The sequence below is a fragment of the Caloenas nicobarica genome, chromosome 21 (genome assembly GCF_036013445.1).
Source record: "Caloenas nicobarica isolate bCalNic1 chromosome 21, bCalNic1.hap1, whole genome shotgun sequence".
Lineage (NCBI taxonomy): Eukaryota > Metazoa > Chordata > Aves > Columbiformes > Columbidae > Caloenas > Caloenas nicobarica.
In genome coordinates, this window is record NC_088265.1 from 4,766,275 (window position 1) to 4,789,172 (window position 22,898).

Consider the following 22,898-nt stretch of genomic DNA (forward strand, 5'->3'; position numbering starts at 1 on the left):
GATCCCCAGCCCAGCCCTGCTCACGCAGGGTCACCAGAGCAGATCCCACAGGTCGGTCCAGGCGGGTTTGAATGTCTCAGAGCAGGAGACTCCACACCCGCTCTGGGCAGCCTGGCCCAGGCTCTGGCACCTCCCAGCAAAGAAGTTTCTCCTCCTGTTCAGATGGACCCTCCTGTGTTTCAGTCTGTGCCCGTTGCCCCTCACCCTGGCGTTGGGCGCCACTGAACAGAGTCTGCTCCATCCTCTGCCACCCACCCTGAGATATTGATCCCATTGATCAGATCCCTCTCAGCCTTCTCACCCCCCACCCAAGTGCTGTCACAGCCGCCCTCTGCAAACCTGGGGTGCAACTGCGCTGTCAGGGAGTGACCCAGTGTCCCCGCACAGCTCCTGCCAGAGAGGGGACGCTGGGCACGCAGCGATGGACACAGAGCCATGGGCTGCCACTGTCCCTGCACCCCGCGATGCTGCTGGAAGGATGTTTGGGCGGCAGGAATGGGCTGCTGCAGCCTCTCAGGGCAGGAGAGGTGCCGGGGGACTCACAGGTGTCATTGCTTTGCTGTTTTGCTCTGGACTGTGCAGTCATGTTCTCTTACCTGTGCCTCATTTGCCACCTCTGCCAAACAAACAGATTTCAGCGGCATCGTGTTAGTAACCATTTATGCTTACAGCGCTGAGTCTGTCATAAAATCTTAGCATAATTAAGAAACTAAAATGTGCAAAAACAACTCAGGAACAGCAGACCAACTTTTAATAATTGTTTCTTTTTTGAATTTGCATAATAGCTTTGAGTGCCTGCAGCACGACAAGGGTGTCTGATTGCTGTTCTTCTCCGTGTTGTGCAGGGCTTTTACCACGGGGACCCCGCCGGCACCGCGGTATCACCACTCAGCTGTGGTCTACGGCAGCAGCATGTTTGTGTTCGGTAAGACAGCAGCAGATTCCAGCCGTGCGTGCTTGGAATGATAAACGTGCTGGTATTGTTCTGAAAGAAGAATGAGATATTTTTAGGAAGTGTCAAAAGACCGTATTCAGTGGCAAATCCAGTATTTTTCATGGCTGACTGTGATTTCAGCTTTAGCTTGGACATGCTTTTGCTGTTTTCTCTAAAGTAAAGAAGACTCGAAACTTATTGCCGTAGTGTTTCTTTAGGGGTAGGAGTGGAGGAGAAATCTCCCACCTGTAATAGTGCATTACTCAAATACCTTCTCTTTGTGCGATCTAAACTTTTCTTCTAATACACTGGCTAGAAGTGTGTGTACTTTGTTGTGTTTGCATCTAATGGAATTGTTGCTGCCCAGGTGGCTACACTGGAGACATTTATTCCAATTCCAACCTGAAGAATAAAAACGATCTCTTTGAATATAAGTTTGCGACTGGGCAGTGGACAGAGTGGAAGACTGAAGGAAGGTGAGGACCGGGTGCCGTTACCCAGCTCTCCAAGGGGACTTGAGCAAACTCAGCGAACATTTAAAACAGCACAGTTAGAATTGCAGGATTATTTTTGTAAGGCCTCCATTCCCAAGTGTGCTGCATTGGAAATTTGACCAAAATCCTTTCTTCATGTTTAATTTCTGTGACAGAAAGGATGGCAACACAGGAAATTTTTTGTTTGGAGTTGTTTCTTTTTCAAGGGCAGCATGAGATTTGTTGATCCCTCATAGTTTCAATTTTTTTTGTCAGAAACCAATTTGAAGCTTATTTGTAGTTAAATCTACCCATTCTTTTCTGAATAAAGTTTGACTTTCTTGGGGTGCTCTTCAAGCATACACTTGAAGCGCCTTAAGGTGGTGTGTGTTCACGCAAATAAATGCAGAAGCAGCTGCATGAGGTGATGATGAATGTTTGAATACAGGTTTCTGAGGTTCAGCTTTCCAAGACCAAATCAAACCCAGGAATGCATTATTTTTTAAAGTGGACTTTGAGCACATTTCGGGATGTTGTCCATGATACCCAGCTACTTAATGTTTACTACACCCACATATGGGACATACTGTGTCTTTACAGGCAGTTTGTTACGTATTTGAAGTTTCTGAAATGCTGATATTAGTGGGGGGAGGGAAGGGAACATTTATTATTGTGATTTGTAGAAAGGGATGAGAAATACCCAATCCATTCTTGAGTTACTGTTCCTGTTATATTTTAGAACATAGACCACATTAGTAATTTCTCCTTCCGGTTATTCTACATTTCAGAGGGTAATTCATATTCATATTTTACAAATTCGAGTGCACATGTCCTTGTCTTTCCCTGCAGTTAGGCGTGTGTGTACTGCACAAGTGACCTCTAACAAGCCAACGTGACATTTTCTTCAGCAGCTCTTGGCTGATTTAGTAAAAACAACAAAAATTAAGGAGGAGAAATCTTTTATTGTGGGCACTGCGTCTCAGGAACGCCCCACTAACCATTCCCAAATAAGCATTGGGAGCTCTGGCCTGGGTCTCATTTGTGTGTTCCACCTTCTTAGTGTGTGGAAAACATACGTGAGATTTTTATAGTACGCGTGGATTGTCATTTTGTCGTAATGATAGTGCTATTAATTGTCCCATTATTTAGCTGCTTTCCATAAAATGCTTCACCGTATTTGAGGCCTGGCAAGGAATTAGTTGTTTATTTTTTCTTTTTTTTCTTTTTTTTTCCATATGCATTAGTTTTTCTCTAATGAAGGAATCAAAGTGTAAAGTTCCAAAACATGCCCTTCAGAGGCTTGCTGTGTGTTTTGAGGATGTGTGAGAAACGATTTCTTGGCTTGGAGGGGACTTTGTTCTTCTTCCGTGGCATTTTAGCTGTCGTGCAGATCCTCACGGCACCTCTGCAGGTGATTTAAGACATTTTTTTTCTGAATTTTCTCAATCGCAGGTTGCCAGTCGCGAGATCGGCTCACGGCGCCACGGTGTACAGCGACAAGCTGTGGATCTTTGCGGGATACGACGGCAACGCGCGGTACGTGCGGGGGTCACTCTCTCCTTGGATGCTTTTGTCAGACCCTGATCCCTCACTGTTCACCTCCGGAGAGTTGTTTTCATGTACCAAGCGATTTAAACACATCACCGGAGCTTTGCAAAACCCAGCCTGTTGTTGAGCATTATGTTTTGTACAATTGACCAGTTCATGTTCATATAAGTGTGACTATAAAACCTAAAAATCCAGTGACTCAGAGTGGCTACGGGTGTATGATTTCACACCCTTCTTGCTTGTAAAGGCTCTAAATGATCTTTGAAACTGGGCAAATGAGCATTTCTCAGAAGATAGGTACCCGCCACGGGCCTTCTGATGTTGCTGAAGACTTGTAGAACAAAGTGTGGGTTTTCTGTGAGGTCGTATGGCAGAACCAAGAACGGCGTGTCAGCTTTTTCTCTGAAAATATGTGATATTATTTAGGTTGAAGGTTTTGGATGGGAAAAGACTGGAAATGAGCGGTCCTGAGAAGTCAGAGAGGGTCTGGTGCTTTGTCCCAGGTATCACGTCTTTGCATTTGCTGTTTGCCAGGGAAGAATCAGTACTGAACACCGAATTTTCTTCTGTCTTGAGGAACTTGAGACGTATTTTATGTCGATGCACAATATTCACATCGTGAGAGCACACAGAGGTTGTCACAAACTAGGAGCTGCCTCGACGTGCTGAGTCGCCTCCTCTTTTGAGGAGAATCTGCAGAAAAGTTATCAGCTCCTCAGAGTCTGCGGGAGAACTGCTGTTAATTGGCAAAACAGATGGGATCTTTTCTTTATTTCTGGAGGAGGAACTGGAGGAAGATGTGTGACTGTGGAATCGCTCGGTTCCAGCTTAGGGAGCTCCCCAGGGACCCTGGGTAGCTGGAGGAAGGGATTGGGTGAGAGGAGCTGTCTAATTTATGTTAAATATGTCTAATCGTGTTAAAAATGTCTTTTTGTGGAACATGAGCCTCCGGGCAGATTCGAACAAAAGAAGCAGCTGTAGTTGTCTGTGAGTAACTCGTCCTGGGAGAAGCACAGTCAGCTCCGCAGTAGTCGGTGATGTGTTACCCGCTTCGTCCTCTTTTTGTGTGTTTGAGGTGGGATTCGCCACGTAAATAATCCCTGTGGTCAGTCTCAGGGGTCAGCAGGGTAATAAGGGATATTTCTGTAAAAATCCGGAAGATTAAATAGCTCAAATCCTTAAGCTCCAGGCAGAGTTGCTGCGTGTAACTGTTAACTGTGGTATAGCTGTAAGCAGCAAAATGCTAAAGTAAGCTTGGGGGGCAGTATGAAATTTAGGTATAGGATAAAAAGATTCTAATGTTTCTTTTTGGCTAGTGGATGTAGGAGATTCTTCCTGTGCAGGAGATGGAATGCTGATAAAACAGGATCTCTGACCTCTCAACTCCGTAGCTAAAATTTACCAAAAATAAACTGTTTCAAAGCAAGCATTTGTTGTGTTATCACACAGGTTAAACGACATGTGGACAATTGGCCTGCAGGACAGAGAGCTAACGTGCTGGGACGAGGTAAGAAGCTTTCATTTGAACTAACACATACAATTTCCTTTTGGTTTTCATGCACAATTATTGAAAATTTCCTGTGCTGGATTATACTGCTCACTCTTCAGAATGCACTTGTCACACAGCTGAAAAGAAACAGTTCACGTTTGATTTTTTGTATATATTTGGAAAACCAAGCATATGTGAAAGTGTGGTTTCTGTTTGTGAGTCTGTGAACCAAATCCAGGCTGCCCGCGATCAGAGTCCTGATCCTCACGCTATCAGGGGCTTTAGAAATGTGGCCTCTCAGCCTTTTCATCCGTGGGAGAATTAGTCTGTGCAGACGTATAAGCCCTGCGTTTGTAGCCAGATTTACAGGGACTTGCTTGTCTGTGCTCTGTCTGTCTGTCTGCCGATGTGCTGCTCGTTCCTGCCGCACACTCGACACGTGCAGCTGGGTGCTACGATGGTACACTTTAAATTTTGAACTGTTGTTATCTTTCAGATTGAGCAAAGCGGCGAAATTCCTCCTTCGTGCTGTAATTTTCCTGTGGCTGTTTGCAAAGACAAGATGTTTGTTTTCTCTGGCCAGAGTGGAGCAAAGATTACCAATAATCTCTTTCAGTTTGAATTCAAGGAAAAGATGTAAGTGCAGACAGTTAAGTTGCGCAAAATCCACATAATCCTTGACTGCTTCAGATGAGAAACGCACGTACTTAAGTGTATTGAGGAAGAGCGCTGCATCTCGTGATGAGGAAGGGCAGAGAAGACAAAAATGTAGATGGTTTTATTGAGACTTTGTGTTTGCCACGTGCATCAGCCAGGTCTTTTTCAGCAGACAAACAAAGTTTATAGATTCACTTTAAACAATAAGCACAAAGGTTACTGTATTCAGAACGGGATGCCAAATATTACCTTCCTACAGGTCGTTATTCGAATACCTGATTAAAACCGGACAGAGTTCCTGTGAAATACCAGTTCACAGTGAAATCGCTGGGAAATGTGGAATTTGTAGTATCTTTTACACTCTCAAGTATTCAGTTTGAGGCGTTGGTGTGACTTGCTCAAAGTGTCACCATTGCTCTGAAAATGTGGCCACTCTGATGGGGGAAAAATGCCAAAAAGTGAGAATAGACGCACTGGTCTGTCCTGAGGACCTGGTCTGTCTGGTCACTGGCTGAAGTGGAACCAGAACTGAAACGGCAGCTGGCGGCCTCCACACCTTGGCTGAAATTGTGCTACCACAGGGAATGAGCGATGCCTTATCAAAATGAGACATGGTATCAGAATGGTGCCCTTTGTTTAGAAGGGTTACCTGTCAAAATGTGTGATAATAGGTCACCGATTCCCTTCCAAGTTGTGGTCACTGAGCTGCCAGGGTTTACATAAATATGTCTGGGTTATGGACCCTTGTTGCCTTTGTCATGTTTTCAGTTAGAAGTTCAGCAACACAGAGCTGATGTAGAGAAATCTGCAGGATTAGTCATTGTCTGTGCTCATGCAGGTTCTTAGAATCTGAGGGTTAAAAAAACTCAGTTTGCAGAAAAGAAATGAAGAAATTGTTACCCCTGCGGGTGGTGAGAGCCTGGCCCAGGTTGGCCAGAGAGGTGGTGGCTGAACCATCCCTGGAGACATCCCAGGCCAGGCTGGACAGGGCTCTGAGCAACCTGAGCTGGTGCAGATGTCCCTGCTCATGGCTGGGGGGACACTGGGGGAGCTGGGAAGGGCCCTTCAACCCAAACTATTCTGTGATTCTAATTGTAAACATTTTTCACTTTTAATGTCTCAGTTGGACGCGAATTCCGACCGAGCACTTGCTGCGTGGCTCCCCTCCTCCTCCCCAGCGCCGCTATGGCCACACCATGGTCGCCTTCGACCGGCACCTCTACGTGTTCGGCGGGGCTGCCGATAACACGCTGCCCAATGAGCTTCACTGCTACGACGTGGACTCGCAGACCTGGGAGGTTATCCAGCCCAGCCCGGACAGCGAGGTAAAACATTCAGTTCATTTTTTCCTTTCATGCTCTTTTTTTTAACCCATTTTTCCTCTCAGGCTATGGACACGTTTTTGACAACGACACTGACTTTTAGTTAAATAGTAATAGTTCCTTCCCACCAATGGTTAAGCAGCTGAAATATCGTGGGCAACAGTTTTAAAAATCAGTGTTGATGCATTTAAAACTTTTCTTAGTGCTGTTTAAAGAAATGCCATAAAACACTTGTAATTCAAGTTATGAGTCAATCAGATTAGGAAAGAATTCACTGTGCGGACCAGTGGTTCTGTGGTTCGCCGTGTGATGCTCTTGAAGCAGAATTCGAAACTAGACAAGGTTTTGATTGTTTCGCTGTAATAATGCCTGTGTGCGTAAAATCTCATAAAGTCTGTAATTATACAGAACAGCATTTCTCTTTTAGGCCACGTGTGAAGGGTTTGCTTATAAAGGTATGACTGTAAAATCATAATAGAGAACGTAGGGAGGCTCAGAAATGTCTATTTTGAACGTATTTGCATTAATAAGATATATAAATTTAAAAACACAGGTTCTTTATGTGAACATATTGTAAAAAGGCAGTAGACCACCAAGGGCCAGGTAAACATCCCAAATGAGAAAATTTAAAAAAAATAAAATATGATGAACATGTTAATATGGGCTATTCATTAAAATGCAGTGATTGCATGATAAAATGTCGCTTTTTTTCAAAGCGCGCCCATTGATGCCGTCTCTGGGATAACCTGGTATTTCAGGTGCAGGGGGTCTGCGTGGTTTCCGTACACAGTTCAGTTCACATTCCAGTAAATGTGGCTTCAGTGGCTTCTGACCATTTAATTCCCAGAATGCACAAAAATACACGTTTCTTGAAGCTTGTACTAATAAGTGTCTTTCCTGGATTTGGAACGCTTACGTCGACTGTGTTTGTTGATTTTAATAGATTTTACCTTAAGCCATGTTAAGATATTTCAGCTGATTTAACAGTGGGTTTAGAGTGTGTCACCCGATCTGCAGGGAAAAAATACTTGATGTTTGTGTGCAGTCTGGAGAAGGGCAGAGATTAAGGTTGTACCTTGAAGAGATGAATGTTACATGAACTGGGATCAAAACCAGTTGTACTAATTTTGCCAGAGCTGGTACAACAGAGGTGCTCACATCCGTGATGTGTATTTTATTTTGTTTGCAAAGACGTAACTCAGCATTTGATGAAGAAGAAAATACCATTTACACACTGCTCTTAAATTAACAACGCATATGGGCCTCATTTTGAAAAATTATTTGAGCAAAGTCTTTCATGGTAGCCTGTTTTATGCTTTGCAAAGCTGATATATTTTCACATGAAATTAATAAAACTGCATCTGTGACTTTATTTAAAGAGTTGCCTTCAGGAATGTAGATCCTGTTCCATTCCTACCAACGTTATCATTTGACATTTAAGGCTTCCTTAGTCACTCGTCCTTTGTGGTACGACTACTTATCGCTTTTGGCAGCAAAACTGCTCCTGAGAGTGTTGTAAAACAGCATTTTTACCTGACTTACCCCCTGCTGGACTTCCCTTCATGTTCAGAGCTCTTGGTCTCTCTGTAACCCCAGGCAGGTGTCTATCTGTCTGTCAGTTGCGTGGGTTGTATTTTGAAGTTTCTTTCACAGTTATGGCATCTAGAGACTGATTTTGTAGAGATGAGAAGGGAGACTGAAGCACACGTGATAGTGAATTTTCTTAAAAGACTGATTAGCTGCAAGATCCGAGAGACTTTTGGTGGTTTAAATAAGTTTTAAGTGATTTCTTGGGCTCTGGAGTGATAACTGGATCATTTCTCAGGATTGTCTTCCTGAAGTTTCCATGAGCTTTTGGCAAAGTCTTTTAACGTTGGCACTGAGTCTCTAATCCCACACTATTCCCAGGACACTTGGAACTTGAAATTTCCTTTCTTGTCCCTATCTTTGAACAAAATTATTCACATTAAGTTGAAACAAAGCAGAGGACAATGAGTGCAATGCTGTCCCAGCACCTGAAGAGTCCTGCTGTGTGTGAAGTGGCCTCTGTTACCCTGCAGCAGAATAATCTCTCTTGGCTTTTGTTAGAGTTGGTCTTTTTCCTCTTTTTCTAATGGATGAATTGTATGGCATATGGATTACTCTGTGTTATGTTATATGGTCTTAGAAATGCTGCATTACAACTTGAACAGCACTGTAGCTGGGTTAACTTTCATACTTATCATCATGGGTTGTATTTTCTTAATTCTTCCTTCTTTTGGACGTTTAGCATTGAGTGAGTGAAGCTGCCAGAGTCCAAAATCAGGAGGCTTCGTGCTGATGGAGCTATTATTAATTCAGTGGTGATTTTTATGGAGCTTTACAAAAGAGATTTTTTATATTCACGCTGCAGGAAGGCGACTGCTGCCATTCCTGTCATTCTTGTTATCAGAACTAAGACTAAAACAGCTCTGAGAAGCTTTTCAGAGTGATCCAGGTCATAATTTGGGCTTTTCAGACCTACACATGCCAGACTAAAATATCACATCTGAGTCCTGCTTGCATAATGCTGCCAAAGCTTCCCGAGGTGCTGGGTTTCCTTTTTCCAGGGCTATCAGAGGATTTCAATAATAATTTAAATAGATTTTTTTGCTGACCTTAAGTTTTCCTACTGAAATCACAATATCTTTGGCTTTCTATAGAAGGTTGAAACAGCATGAAAAGTCAGCAGGCTACGAGAGAGAAAACGCCCCGTCTTGCAGAGTTGCTTCCCAGCAGACAGACAGACAGACAGAGGGACGGACGTGCAGGCAGCAGTCGCAGGTTGTGCACCAGCAGAGTGCGTTGCAGGAACCTCAGAGCAGCTCGAGATCCGGGAGGGATGCGCATCCGTTTGTGGACACAGTTCCACAGAATTAAAGATGATATTTGGCAACAGGCAGCGCCTCACGGGGGACAAGGTGTCGGAGGAAGAAAGTTCTTTGTCCTCACAATACGTGAAGAAGGTCAGTGTGTGAGACAGTTAAAATATCTGTTCCCTGGCAAATCACCGTCATCTCCCCAGCGACTGCAGGTCCTGCCGAGCATTCTGTCCCTCCTGAAGTTAACAAGAGAAATCTCTCCAACTTAGCCTGCGAAACATTTTAGTCTCACAATTAGGCCTTTCAAAGTCAAGAGAAGGAAAAATTTCTGACTTTCAAAGCTCTTAATTTTTCTTTGAATAAGCAAAAAGGGAGGTTGATGTGTGGGGAACCTTCTCTGGCTTTGAGGCACCATTCTGGATTTCTTCAGCTGGATTGCAGTGACGTGGTTTGTGGGCAGCTAAGAGGGATTAAAAGGATTTACTCATGAGTCTGCCACGGTCTCCCTGTGTAGGGATCAGTTACACCCACTGAGGTATCTTCAGGCAAAAGAAACATATTATTATGTGAATAAACCCCTGAATTCCTGCAGTGAGGCCCCTAACAAGATCTGCCTTCAGATGTGGGGAGTGGAGCTGTCAGGGTCTCATGTTCTGCTGGGAGACAGAAAATGCAGCATTTCACGGTCCAAAGAGGAGACCGATACTTTTTATGTTTATAAATAATACGTAATGTTCAGACTTGCATCCTGTTTTGAAAATATTTTTTGTAAATTTAGGATCTTCAAACCAGTGACCTTTTCAAGTTCGTGTTCAGTAAGCTGGGGAGAGATATCTTGAAAGTGTTGGTATTTATAAAAACCTGGTTATCAGAGTAATTCTAGTTAAGGTTTTTGTGGAGCTTGGTATCAGTTTGTCAGGTCTACATTCATGTCCTTTCAGAGGGATGTTTATTACAGAATTCTACAGAATTCTCTCAGAGAAAGCAAAATGCATATGTGATGAATGGCAGAAGGAATATATTTCTGTAGCTCACTTACCAGTAAGAAATTAGAACAGTAAAGTCTCAACATGATTCACATTAAATGGGTATAAAGTTGGATTACTGAAAGATATTAAATATGGTTTTTAATGAGGAGTAATTGTTCTGCTTTTGTCCGTTAGGGACTGGTTCTTCTTGTATTGCTATAAACTTTTGTCAATGACTTTGAAAGAAAACAGCAAATCACCCAATATTAACTAATCTTCCAGAGTTTTTCCGAGTGATGATTAAAATAACAGTCAGAGTGATTTGGATTTCTTCTTGAGGTGGGCACAAACAATACGTATTTCAGTCTGTGTGTAAAGTCGTACATCTAAGAGCTGGCTGTGTGGTCTGTGCTTAATAATTTCCCTTACAGCATCTCTGGAAACAGCGACTTAAACACTTTGGTGGTTGTGGGCAGTGAGACGAGCTCCCTGGATGTGACATGGCTGGGAGTGCTGAGGATGTTCTTGGCTCCAGACACCGACACTGTGTGGTATTGTTTAGTAACATAAATCCATTACCTCTGTGTCTGTTAGATAGATCTTCCAGTATCATATCTCAACATCTCACGTTCACAAATTGAGAAGATTATTCAGAGGAGAAATCTGAAAGTGATTAAAGCTGGGGAATCGCAGTGACCAGCCATGAAGTGTAGTCTCTTCTAGGGAAGTTTTAGGGAATTAATTCTTCACTGGCCTTTTAATCTATTGGTAAAATACAGAACTAGATCCAGTGGCTTAAAGTTGACACTAGAAATATTCAGACTAAAAAAGAAAAGGAAATAAAAGTTTACAGATTGAGGGTAATGATTCATTGGAACATTTTACCAGAGCTTTTTGGTAGATTCTGCACTACAAAACCAGGATTTGATATTTTCTAAGAAGAAAGTTTTCCTAAAAGAAATGCTCCATTTCAGTACTACCTCAAGTCTTGTAAGGTGTTTTATGCTTGATGTTTGTCATCTGTTGTTAGATTTCAGTATATGATCTTTTGAGCCATGTTAATTGGATTGGGCAATACTTGCTCTTTAAATTGTGCCCGATCCTCTCTGATGAATTATACAGGGTGTTTCAAAAAGATGGACCCGAATTGAAATGGAATCCAGTTTGGAATTGGGTCCCATCTTTTTGGAACACCCCATAGGTCAATGCCTTTCTGTACTGGGGAGCCCAAAACGGGGCAGAGTCCTTCAGGTGTGTTCTGACAAGTGCTGAATAGGGGAGGAAAAACACTATCCCTACACACTTGCTACACACTCACTGATCCAGCTGAGGGTGCTGTTGGCCTCACTGGGATGACGGTGGTGACTCCTCTTCAGCTTTGTTGGCCACCAGACCTCCCAGGTTTTGATCTTAAGAGCTTCCCAGGTTTTGATCTTAATTGCTGCTTTCCAGACAGCCAGTCCCCAGCCTGTGGCACTGCAGGGAATTGCTCTGTCCTGGGGGCAGGACTTTGCATTTGCCTTGGCTGAACTTCACAAGGTGCCCATCAGCCTATTTTTCCAGCCTGGGTAAGTCCTTTCGAACAACAGCCTCCAGCATTTCAACCGCTCCAGACACTTTGGTATCAACCACAGACGCAGTGCCCTCCTCTAATCCATGAAGCCTTTCAGCGTTTTGTAGGAAATGATCAGGTTAGTCAGGAAAAATTGACCCTTGGGAAATCCTCGCTGACTATTCCCAGTCAGCTCCTTCATGGGATGGAAGCCGCTTCCAGGAGCGTTTGCTCCACAACCTCCTGGGGTTGCAGGTCTGGTTGACTGGCCTGTGTTCGGCTGGGTGCTGCTCCTGTGTTCCTGGGTTTGTATCATGCCAGATTTTCAAAAGCAATAGGTGCTTCATGGATTATAAACAGCACTTTGTCTACTCTCAGGTACCCACAGCCATAAGCTGGGATAGACGAGTCCATCCCATAGTCTGGAAGGAATTGTCATCTCTGGAAAGGCAGAACAAAGCCCTTCAGCATCTGCCTTCTCCTCCTCTGTTTGTTTGCAGAGCTCTATGTCTTGTAGTTCACTCTAAAATGAGTCTGTTCCAGTTTTGGCTGAAGAGCATAGAGATTTTCTACACCCAGCATGTGAAAACATTTTAAATCCTTAAACCTCCTTGAACCCAATGAATCTCCAAAGCTCTGTCTGCCCATCTGCTTGAGAGTTTTATGCTCTTGCCTGGTATGATAGTGGAGAAGCATCTCTTGAGTATAAACAGCTACGAGTGGTGACAGCTCCTTTGGGCCTCTTGAAACTTGGAGTTTTCTTCTACCTTCAGAGGAAAAATAGATATATTTTTTTTACCTTTCAGTTTATGTTGGTTCACCAGGTTTGTTTGTTGATGGCTCTAGGTCTTTATATTTCATTTTGACTTATAGTTTTCAGTGGCTTTGGAGAGGCTCATCAATGTTCCTGGATTGTGAAACGGATCTGAGAGCGTCTTTATTGGCTTTGGAGTCCAGTGCAACGATCAGCTTCCTTAACAGCTGCTCATTCATGTGTGAGGGTGAGGACAGTTAAAAGTTACACAGCTACAATTTTATTCTACAAATATAAGAAGGCTTCTGAGAAGCCCAGAGAATGAGAAAGAAGAGCTTGGAAACAACTGCAGGGGATTTGATTTTAGCTACTTCCTAATATTGTGCATAGCATTGAAATTTCAAGCTGAAGAAGCACTGAAAACATGTTAGAAATTCTTTGAGTAATGAAGAAGAGAGAAAAGATAAACACCGAGAACAACACAAGTAGTTGCAGCCTGCAGTGACAGAAGAGCTAATAACTTCTTCAGAGCCGAGAGAGTGAATCTCACTACAGGGGAGTTACATTTTTGTAACTGACCCAGATCTCTGGACTTTGGTATGGCAGAGCCGCCCCTGGACCACGAGCAGGGGAGGAAAAGGGCAGAGAAAAAGCAATTAATGCTTAAGATTTTAATTGTGGTGTACCTCCGTCATTGCAAAACACAGGAGAAAACTTAGGTTAAATTGTTCAGTCGCAGTGATGAACTCCACAGAAGACCATGGTACTTTCTCTGGACTGATTCTGGATATTTCAGATACACAGGCGCGATCTTTTGGAGCTTCAGCCGCAGGGGGACTCCTGCTCCGTGTCCAGGCTCTTATGCTTCCCATCTATACTTTTACACACTGTTGTTTTTAAATCTTGTAACCAGGTGTCCCATCCAGAGGTGTCTGAGAGAGTATCTGCCCCAGAAGCAGCTCCCTCCCTGCCCTCGGAAGAACGTGGTTTAAAAAAGTCTCGGGATGTATTTGGTTTAGATTTCGGCATTTCGGCATAGATTTCAACCACCGCCCCCCCCCCCCAGCAGACTCAGAGGTAAATAAAGCAACACTTGGAAGTGAAAAAGACTTCAAAAATGCAAATTAAATTTATTCTAGGAGAGAGAAATAAATTCCAGCCTTGTATATATTTTTTCTCTCCTTGAAATTTATGGTGAGCCATTTCAACTTAAACTGTAATCTAAGAACCATTTGAGCCTTGACTCTGTACATGCAAGTTCTAAATTGCATATAGAAAACTAGTATTTACCCTTGAGTGGAAACTATTAATTTGATTTAATTTTACTTTTACATTGATTCAACTGGATTTATGAAGGACTTCAGGTGAAGCTGAATATATTCCTGGTGAGGTTAACATTTACATCAACTAGTTTGTGTAGGGATTTGCACAGGTTTAACTAAGTTTATTTCAAAGTACGTAGAATCAGACCCAGAGATGATGCTCAGGGCTGCAGTCTCAACTATTTGAATGATTGGTAGGTGCTGCAGCACAGGCAGAAGCAACACTAATGCACAGATTTGTAAGTCAAATCAGAACCCTGATGATCATAACAGGACAAACTCAATTTGTGCTGTCTAGACAAGACACGGAGTAAGTTTTGAGCACAAGAAGTGGGAAAAAAAGAGACTTAAAGACTCCTGAAATACTTGAATTTTGAAAGCGATGGCTGGAATCATGCTGGCCCTGTGGAAGGGAACGCTGAGAGGCAAGCAAAGGTGACTGATGAGATCTGCTCTGGAGAGCAAAGATTCCAGCTTGGAAAGAGCCTCAGATTGCAAATCTCATTAACCTTAAATAGAAAAACCACTTCAACAGATGAAACAGGGCAGTGTATCGCGGAGAGAGATGCCAGCCCAGGTCATCAGAGGTGTCAGGACTGAATCTGAAATTCCCTTTGTCAGGCACTGCTAATAAAGTAAGGAGATCACGCTGATTGAGAGGTAAGTGTAGGATCTAGAGGTGACAAATACATTCTGACTGGCAGGTGAATGTATTTATCTTAGTTGTGATTTTTAGCATGCCTGTGTGCGCTGGGGGTGAGGAGGAGGAGCCCTTTGGATTCACACCCGACCATCTGGAGTTACGCCAGCAGAAACCTTTACTGAAATTACGGTTGTTGCAAACCAAAAGGAGAGTTTTGCGCAGTTTATCTCACCTGCGAGACTCCAGATGTTTGCACAGTGCTGGTTTTAGGTAGTAGTTATTATACCAGGAGGACCTTACCGTAGCTATACCGATATGTGTTGTTAAGCACACCCACCGCAGGCCTGGCTCCATGGTGTAATGGCTCCCTTTATAATTTTCACCCTGTTATCTGGAATATTGACACTAAGGTACATCAGGGAAGGGTTGTCGTTATCTGAAGAGATAAAAGAGATAAAAAAATTCAAGATGGGGCAGGTGTTGGGTGTCTGGTGTTGGTGGATGAGGAACATGGGGCCTAGCGTGTCCCTCCAGCTGTTAATGCTCCTTAACCTATATATATATATATATAAAACCTATGCTCTATTACCCTTCTTGCCCTGAATATTTTCCTCTGGAGGACCGAGCTGCCCTGGTTTGCGCTGCTCCTGGGACAGCAGAGTGTTCTCCTCGAAGGTGGCATCAGGATGTCCCCGCTTGGCAAGAGTCACCGTCACCCCATGGGGGTTTGTGCTGCCTTGAATTCTGCTCTTCTGATTCAGCAACACAAACACGCTGAAACCCTCAGCCCCACAGTGTTGTGATAAACCCTGTCTGAACTTCCTTCTTCTGGGCTGTCCTTTCATATTTTACATTTCTTTACGTGTGTTTTAAAAGTAGGTTGGTTGATCGCTTAAGTTACTAGTAAGTGGCACAGCTCTGGTTCCCTGATCATCCTGATACCAACCATTACAAATTAAAAATCATCGTTAGAACGTTCCTTACAGATTGTTCGAGTTAAATAACATGTGGCTAGCAAGTATGGTGTTACTTGGTTAAAGATTCAGATGATTCAGGTTTCCTTTCTGGCAGCAATTGTGAAAATGCTGTGGTTTTGATTAAAAAAAACCCCATGGTTGTTAAACACAATGACTGCTTTTTAAACCCAACTAACTGCTAGAGAATACTGAGAATTATTTCAGTTAAAAACAAAGCTAAAGTATTTATTTAAAATAAAAAAGACATGGAAAATGACCTGAATAAGTATAAACCAGGTGGCCTGCATTTGATCTCTGACAGAGTAGTTCTTTTGTTTGGTTGGTTTTGGTTGGAGAGATGTTATAATACGGCTAATATCAACCTACCTAGTTATGTGGAGACAAGTCTTGGCAATCAAACTTCATATTTTGGGATGAGGTTGGAGGTCCAGTTGATAAAGGTCACTGATGTATTTTTAAACTTCTATAATATGGGGGTTTTTTCAGTCAGTACATCTTATTTAATGAGATTACTACTAAGAACAAATGGAGGCCATGTAAAATAGATGATATTTGACAGTAATCTCATCCTCTTTTGGAGAGGTATTGAACGGGGGCCCTGCAGGAATGCACTAATGGATCAATATTATTCCATAATCTTCCCATCACAGTATTTATTAGCACCAAGTTTAAGGTTGGTTGTTTGTTTGTTTGTTTTATAAAATAACCGTAAAATATGCTGGAGAAAGGGGATATCACATTTATCCAGAGGAATGTATATGGCTTGTTAAACCGGCGCAGGCAAATGTGAATTTTAAGGTCACCCAATCTGTGGTTAGTACAGCTGAGAGAGGAAAAAGTCCCAGTTCCTGCATGGGGGATTGTATCCTTAAAGGCTGTAGTTTGAAGAAAAGGAAAAGTCATGGAAAGTCTGGTGAGTAACGAGCTAAATGAGACCGTTGTGTGATGCTGTGGTAACAGGGATAATTCGGTGGTAATGAAAAATGCCAGTCAGTGTGGGTGCCTGGAAAATATGTCTCTCCAGATAAACATATTCTTGTTTCATGTCAGAGTTTACTTGAGTGGTGTCTATAAATACGTACAAGAAGAGAAGATTTCTTATACCAGAGGGTTTTTGATTTTGTAGGCAAAGATTTAATGAGATTTGCTGCCTGGAAGACAAAACAAGCCTGATGAAACTGGGAAATAAAAAATTGAAGCTACGATCACCACTTGAAGACTTTATGGGAGATACCCCAGTGGGATGCGCTGATTTGACGAGATACCTTTTGTGTAACCTCAGAAGAAACGACTAAAAACGATGTTGTCTGTCCCGTGCAGGAGGGTCCCTGTGGCTTTGACTGGCAGTGACTCCCTCCCGCTTCAAAAATCATCTGGTTTTGCTGTTCCATCGCGATCCTTTGGTCCTATAAATAACTGGGGTTTGGTGCAGCGCGGGGCGGTTTTATTTTCTGTGGACCTGGCACGATGGAGAAAGGAGACGTGACTCAGTGGTGCCAGCTCTGTGAACATCTCCAATTTCGGGGTTTTGTGCAGAATCGGGCATTGCAGGGGGGCTGCTCGGCCAGATGGTGCAGCCCCAGCGAGCGGCGGGGAAGGCGCATTTACAACCTGGAGTTCAGCATCCTGCGGGGATAGATGATCATTCACCTTTCACGTACCTGACAATATGCAGAATAAGCTCTGAGTTTGTATAGTGATCACGTTTGCAGAATCTGTTTATTTCTAGAAGTGCGTTTTATTTTTCTGTGTAAAACTTAGCGTTGAGTTGGGTAAAGAATATATTTTGTAACGCTCGTAGATCACTGTGTAAATACCATTCTGATCAGGAAGTGCAATGTACAGGTGTTTTTAAATGTGACTGGAAAGTAAATTGTGGATACACTCGGAAACATTGGAACAAGCTGCCCAGGGCAGTGGTGGAGTCACCATCCCTGGAGGGGTTGGACAGCTGGAGATGAGGTTCTCAGGGACATGGGGCAGTGCCAGGGCTGGGGGGGTGGTTGGACTCGATGATCTTGAGAGGCTTTTCCAACCAAAATTATTCTATGATTCTGTGATTAAGATGCAAGCGGTTGTGTCACTTCAGACTACACTGATTTTTCACTTCTCAACTGTCGTTCTGTTGCAGGCTCTTAGGAGGAAAAAAAAAAAAAGTTACTTTTATTTATTCCCTCACCTATTTTGTCCTTTTCTTTCCCTAGTTACCCAGTGGGAGACTCTTCCACGCCGCAGCTGTTATCTCGGATGCCATGTACATCTTTGGTGGCACAGTGGACAATAACATTCGAAGTGGAGAAATGTACAGGTTCCAGGTAATTCCCTGATAAACCTGCTCAAGCATCTGCCCCAATTCCACATGAATCCTCTGCTCTGTCCCTGCATGTGCCAGAGTTTCTGCTTTGGCTCACACTGAGCTCCGTGGCTTTCGTTTCGCATCCTTCCTGCAGGAAACCTTTGCATTCCAGATTCAGCTGCCAAAGGTGATTGTAGATCTTTAAAATCTTTTGAGATATATTGCCTGGACAGGCATTTTGGTAAGGCCAAGCTCTCCAGTGCCTCCTGAAGTTCTAACAGAGATTGTGACAACTTATTTTGACAAATGATTGAAAAGTCTATCAGATGGATTTGCCAGGATGTTTAACTGAAAATTGTCTGTTCCAGTCCTGTCAGCTTCGGGGTTCCTGGGTCAGAGCATTTTGTCCCAAAGTTTTATGTTCCGCCGCCCTCCCACCCCCCAGTAACTACTGGGATTTTAAATTTTAAATTTCAAGATATTCACACCAGGTCAAATCTTCTCTACACTCAAGTTTATTTTTATTGCATGGGACCCTCAGGCAAGTCCTGAGAGCAGGTGGGACTCGTAGCCACCAAATCTGCAAGTTGTTGAGAGACCCAATTCCTCTGCATTACCCTGTGTTGTCTTTCATTGTCCTCACCACAGAGGGAGCCCTTGTGTGCGTTTGGTTTGCTCGTTATTTTTGTACTTTATATGCTACATTGAGGTCAAGTTAATTAGAAAATCCAGTGATAGCATGTGTAACTACAGTGCTGTTGGATATACCCATTTGAAATGAATTCTGTCTTCTGTGGGTTTTTTTTTTTTTTTTAGTTTTCGTGTTACCCTAAATGCACTCTACATGAAGATTACGGAAGATTATGGGAAAACAGGCAGTTCAGTGACTTGGAGTTTGTTTTGGGAGAGGTGAGTAAAATTTTTGAGAAGGTGCCAACGGGGGTGTTGCTGCATGTGTTGGATGTTTGCTGGGAAAAAGCAAATTGTCTGATGGTTGTGCCAGAAACCCTGGGAATGAGTTTTAAGAGCAGCGTCACTGGTGAAAGTGATACCTGTCTGGTTTAGTAAATTGCGCTAATCCAGATACATTTATAAAGTTGCAAAGGAGAATAAACGTTTAAACTAAGAACATCTGTGGATCACCGAGACATAACCCAAATTTATCAAAGCACAGAATATATAATTGCAATATGAAAAAGATACTAATGATCTCTGTACTCCGAGCTCCCAAGTGTCACCTGGAAGGAGCGGGACAGTGGTTTGCAGATCCATGTATGAATCCAGGAGCCATTTTTGATTACTGAATTAAAATTGAATGAGAAAAAGCAGCACAGGGGAATGAGTCTCTAGGAATGAAAACAATTATAAAATTTTTAAAAGAACCTGTTTTTCTCAAGAAAAATATAAGAAATTTGAACTGAGCAGCATTCCTTTTGCAAAGAAGAAAAAGTTATAAAACACTTTGCAGAGATCAGCTAACAGATCCTCAACAACAGATGAAGTAGATTACGAAGAACGATAGGAAACAAACACACTGCTGTTTTGAAAAGAGAAAATTAAACCAAAAATCAGATGGAACAATAAGAAACAAAATCTGTGACACTGAACCTATGCAACAGCTTCCACTCAGTGAACGTAACAAAGACTTTTTCCAAGTGGTGTTTGCCATTAGCCTGTAGGGAAAATAGGTGTTGAATTTCATCTGTATGTGCAAAGCAGATGCAAAGTTGCCTTTGATTCTAACTTAAAGTAAATGTATAGTAACCTGGAGTTCAGCCCAGGTTTCTATGGCTTCTGCCATCTGCCACCACCATGTGATTTGGGAATAAAAGGTTAAGACGTGTTATTCCTTTGCCTTTGACAGAAGGAAGAACGAGTTCGAGGGCACACTGCAATTGTTACAGCTCGCTGCAAGTGGCTGAAAAAGAAAATCATCCAGGCAAGGGAGAGGTTGAAACAGGTGAATATTTTAGAAGAGTGATCTGGTGGCAAGGTAATGGTTATTCTACCCAATTTTGGAAATCAGGTTGTTAGGAAAAAGGTAATATCTGCAGACAGATGTAGGACCAGAGCAGTATCTGATGCTAAGATGCTCTTGGGCAAGTAAAATGAAGAGGATAATGAGCATTAAACATAGGCTACTGCATGTATATCAGACCAGGCGAGGAGCGTAGCGTGGAGGAGCCAAAGTTAATCCAGTTATCTGGATTTCACGGTGTGGTTCTTGGGAGCTCTCGTAGCTGTCTGAGTTCTAATCTTGTGGAACACCCCTGGGGAGGTGTGTGTACCCCCACTCTGGGGAGAGTGAAAGCTGCATGTCCTGGGGGATGGTCTGCAAGGTGAAACAGATTAGAGGGAAGGCAGTGTTAAAGTTTTGAGGCTGGCTCTGCGCCCTTTCCCTTAGTATTTCCTGATTTGTTTTCCAGAATGAAGGTCTGGTGCCAGTGGTTCATTGTCTATTAATTTTAACTGCTTACAGCTTTTCAGCAGCAAAGGTTTTATTGCTGTCGAGGAGGTGGTAGCACACAACCTGCAGTAAGACATATAGATGCCTCATTACTCCTTAGTTAATTACTTTGCCAACCCCAGCCCTCCATCTTCACTGGGAAAGGCTGCAGGGAAAGGCTGTCAAAGTGAAACTTGAAAGTAAGAGAGTGGCCTAAAATACTTCTGTGAGTAACAGAGTGGCTTAAATTATTTGTGTGCAGCACTTTGAGCTCCGACTTTGCAAGGCAGGGCTCTGCGGGTCCTGTTCCTTCTCCAAGGAGAGATGCTGTTCCTGCTGAGGGCAGAAATGTGAGCTGGGTGGAATCCATTCCTCCCTTTTTCTGAGCTCCTGCTTTTGAGCTTTGTCCAGCAGATCACGTTTGTTCTGATCCATGGTTGTCACAGGATGTGGACCAGTCAGTCTAAGCGATACGAATTCCTTATTATCTTGAAGATAACGAGAACTTGGGTCTTGAAGATTTGTACAGTAAATGAGAAGGATCTTTCCTCTGGTTTGATAGTAACAAGCGTGAGCTTACAACAGCCTCATTACCATGTTTGAGTGGGTTTTTTCTGTCTCAGAAATCAAAGCAAGATATTGAAGATGAGGGACACGTGACGTGTCAGAAGGATGGGATTGGGGGGAACGTCAAGTTGTGCCGCCTGCAGCCGCTGCTGGAAGTGCCCATCCGAGAGGCCGAGGCACAGCCCTTCGAGGTGCTCATGCAGTTTCTGTACACAGATAAAATAAAATACCCTCGCAAAGGTAGGACAGTAGAATAAAAAAAAGTACTAGCAACTGGGGAGCAGACATTTATTTTGATACAGAGCAGGATCAGGCATTTGCAGATGATCAATCCTGCTTTAAGCACTTAATTACTTACCTGAGATTAAAAAACCAGCAGATTTCTGTCAATGTATACTAACAGTGCTTTGGTGTTTTGTAATTTTTTTCAAACATCAAAGAAAAGCAGGTTCTTGATCTTTCCAAAAGGTGTAAAAAAAACACCAACAAAAATTTCATGGTATTTTGAGCACTACAGCAGCCTGCCTGGAAGGACCGTGTGTCCTGGGTTGCCTTATTTCCTTCTTCTGGTATCGTTTTGATCCATTGCAAACTGAGCCCACACAGAAAGGTGGAGCAAGCCAGTATTTATCATTTCAAAATGCCAATCCGAAGGGATGCCTCAAGAAAGGAAAAATCCATTTTATGCATAGATTGAATATCCCTGAGTTAAGAACACTTGCAAGCTGGGAGGTAATAGCCAGAGCTCTCTCAGCTCCCAGAGAAAAGAGCTTTTTGAGTTCTCAGCTCTCTTTTGCTGTGAACAAATCACATCTGTCCTAACGCTGGAAGCTTTGCTTCAGTTTTGTTATGGGATCTTTCCTTGCCAGAAAAGATAATTCTCAGGAAAACAGTAATTTGTATGCAATTGTCCAAAGGCTTTCCCGTGGTGGCCTGTCTTGGAGCCAGCGTAATTAATGGGGGTGAGAGAACCTTCTCATGGACGTCCACCAACATTCACTGATCTTTGCACTCACTGCAGGACAGATCATGCCAAAGAAGGGATGATCCCACTGTGCTCTTCCCTTTGTTACGGGCTTCCCAGGCAGCCTGTGACCCTTCTCCCCATCAAACGTTCTCCCTGGTGCTTGCCCGTCTGCCGGGACCCTCCACTGGTCCCGTCTTGACCATTTGTGTTCCTGGTCATTCCTCTCGGTTCAGAGGGCAGCACCTCGGGGTCCCTCCGCAGCCTGAGCTCACAGAATTGGGCCTGATCAGACACAGGGAAGGCACCTGACATGAAATCATAGAATGTCCTGAGCTGGGACGGACCCACAAGGATCATGGAGTCCAGCTCCTGTCCCTGCACAGGACGCCCCACAGGTCACACCGTGTGTCTGAGGACGTTGTCCAGTCTCTTCTTGAACACTGTCAGGTTGGGGCCGGGACACCTCCCTGGGGAGCCTGTTCCAGTGTCCAGCACCTCTGGGTGAAGAACCTTTTCCTCATGTCCAGCTGCCCCTCCCCTGGCACATCTTCCTGCCATTCCCTGGGGTCTGTCACTGTCACAGAGAGAAGAGCTCAGCCCGGCCCCTCCTGCTCCCCTGCTGAAGCTGCAGCCCCATGAGCTCTGCCCTCGGTCTCCTCCAGGCTGAACAAACCCAGGGACTTCAGCCGCTCCTCATACGGCTTCCCCTCCAAACCTTCACCAACCTCGTAGCCTCCTCTGGACACTCTCCAGCAGCTTTCTCTCCTTTTCTCCTGTGTCCCCAGCCCTGCACACAGTGAATGCTGCAGGTGAGGCCGCCCCAGCGCAGAGCAGAGCGGGACAATCCCCTCCCTGCCCGGCTGGCCCTGCTGTGCTGGATGCGCCAGGACACGGGGCCCTCTTGGTGCCAGGGACACTGGTGGCTCTTCTCTATCAAAAAGTAGTTACAGCAGATGGCCAGAGATCTGTGAGGACAGCAGAGGCTGTGGGGGGTTATTCCTTGAGTCGTGTCCCACAGCCCCATTGCAGTGGCCTGCGAGGGTCCCCCTGCCCCTCTGGTTCTTCAGCCGCCTCTCCTGGCCCAGCCTCCGATCTGGGCACGCACAAGCACCCGGCGCCTTCAGCAGGGTCTGTCAGAATCCA

The 22,898-nt window shown here is 43.9% G+C and overlaps 1 protein-coding gene across 3 annotated transcripts in view; it reads left to right on the forward strand.

The window, feature by feature from the left end:
• LZTR1 (leucine zipper like post translational regulator 1) overlaps positions 1-22,898 on the forward strand; it is a 33,036-nt gene that overhangs the window by 619 nt on the left and 9,519 nt on the right. For all 3 annotated transcript variants that reach the window (XM_065649485.1, XM_065649486.1, XM_065649487.1), the window contains exons 4-13: positions 846-925; positions 1,302-1,410; positions 2,860-2,943; positions 4,405-4,462; positions 4,941-5,080; positions 6,225-6,426; positions 17,684-17,794; positions 18,592-18,684; positions 19,640-19,735; positions 20,845-21,028. In XM_065649485.1, the coding sequence (XP_065505557.1) occupies positions 846-925; positions 1,302-1,410; positions 2,860-2,943; positions 4,405-4,462; positions 4,941-5,080; positions 6,225-6,426; positions 17,684-17,794; positions 18,592-18,684; positions 19,640-19,735; positions 20,845-21,028 (1,157 nt within the window). The remainder of the gene's footprint in view (positions 1-845; positions 926-1,301; positions 1,411-2,859; positions 2,944-4,404; positions 4,463-4,940; positions 5,081-6,224; positions 6,427-17,683; positions 17,795-18,591; positions 18,685-19,639; positions 19,736-20,844; positions 21,029-22,898) is intronic.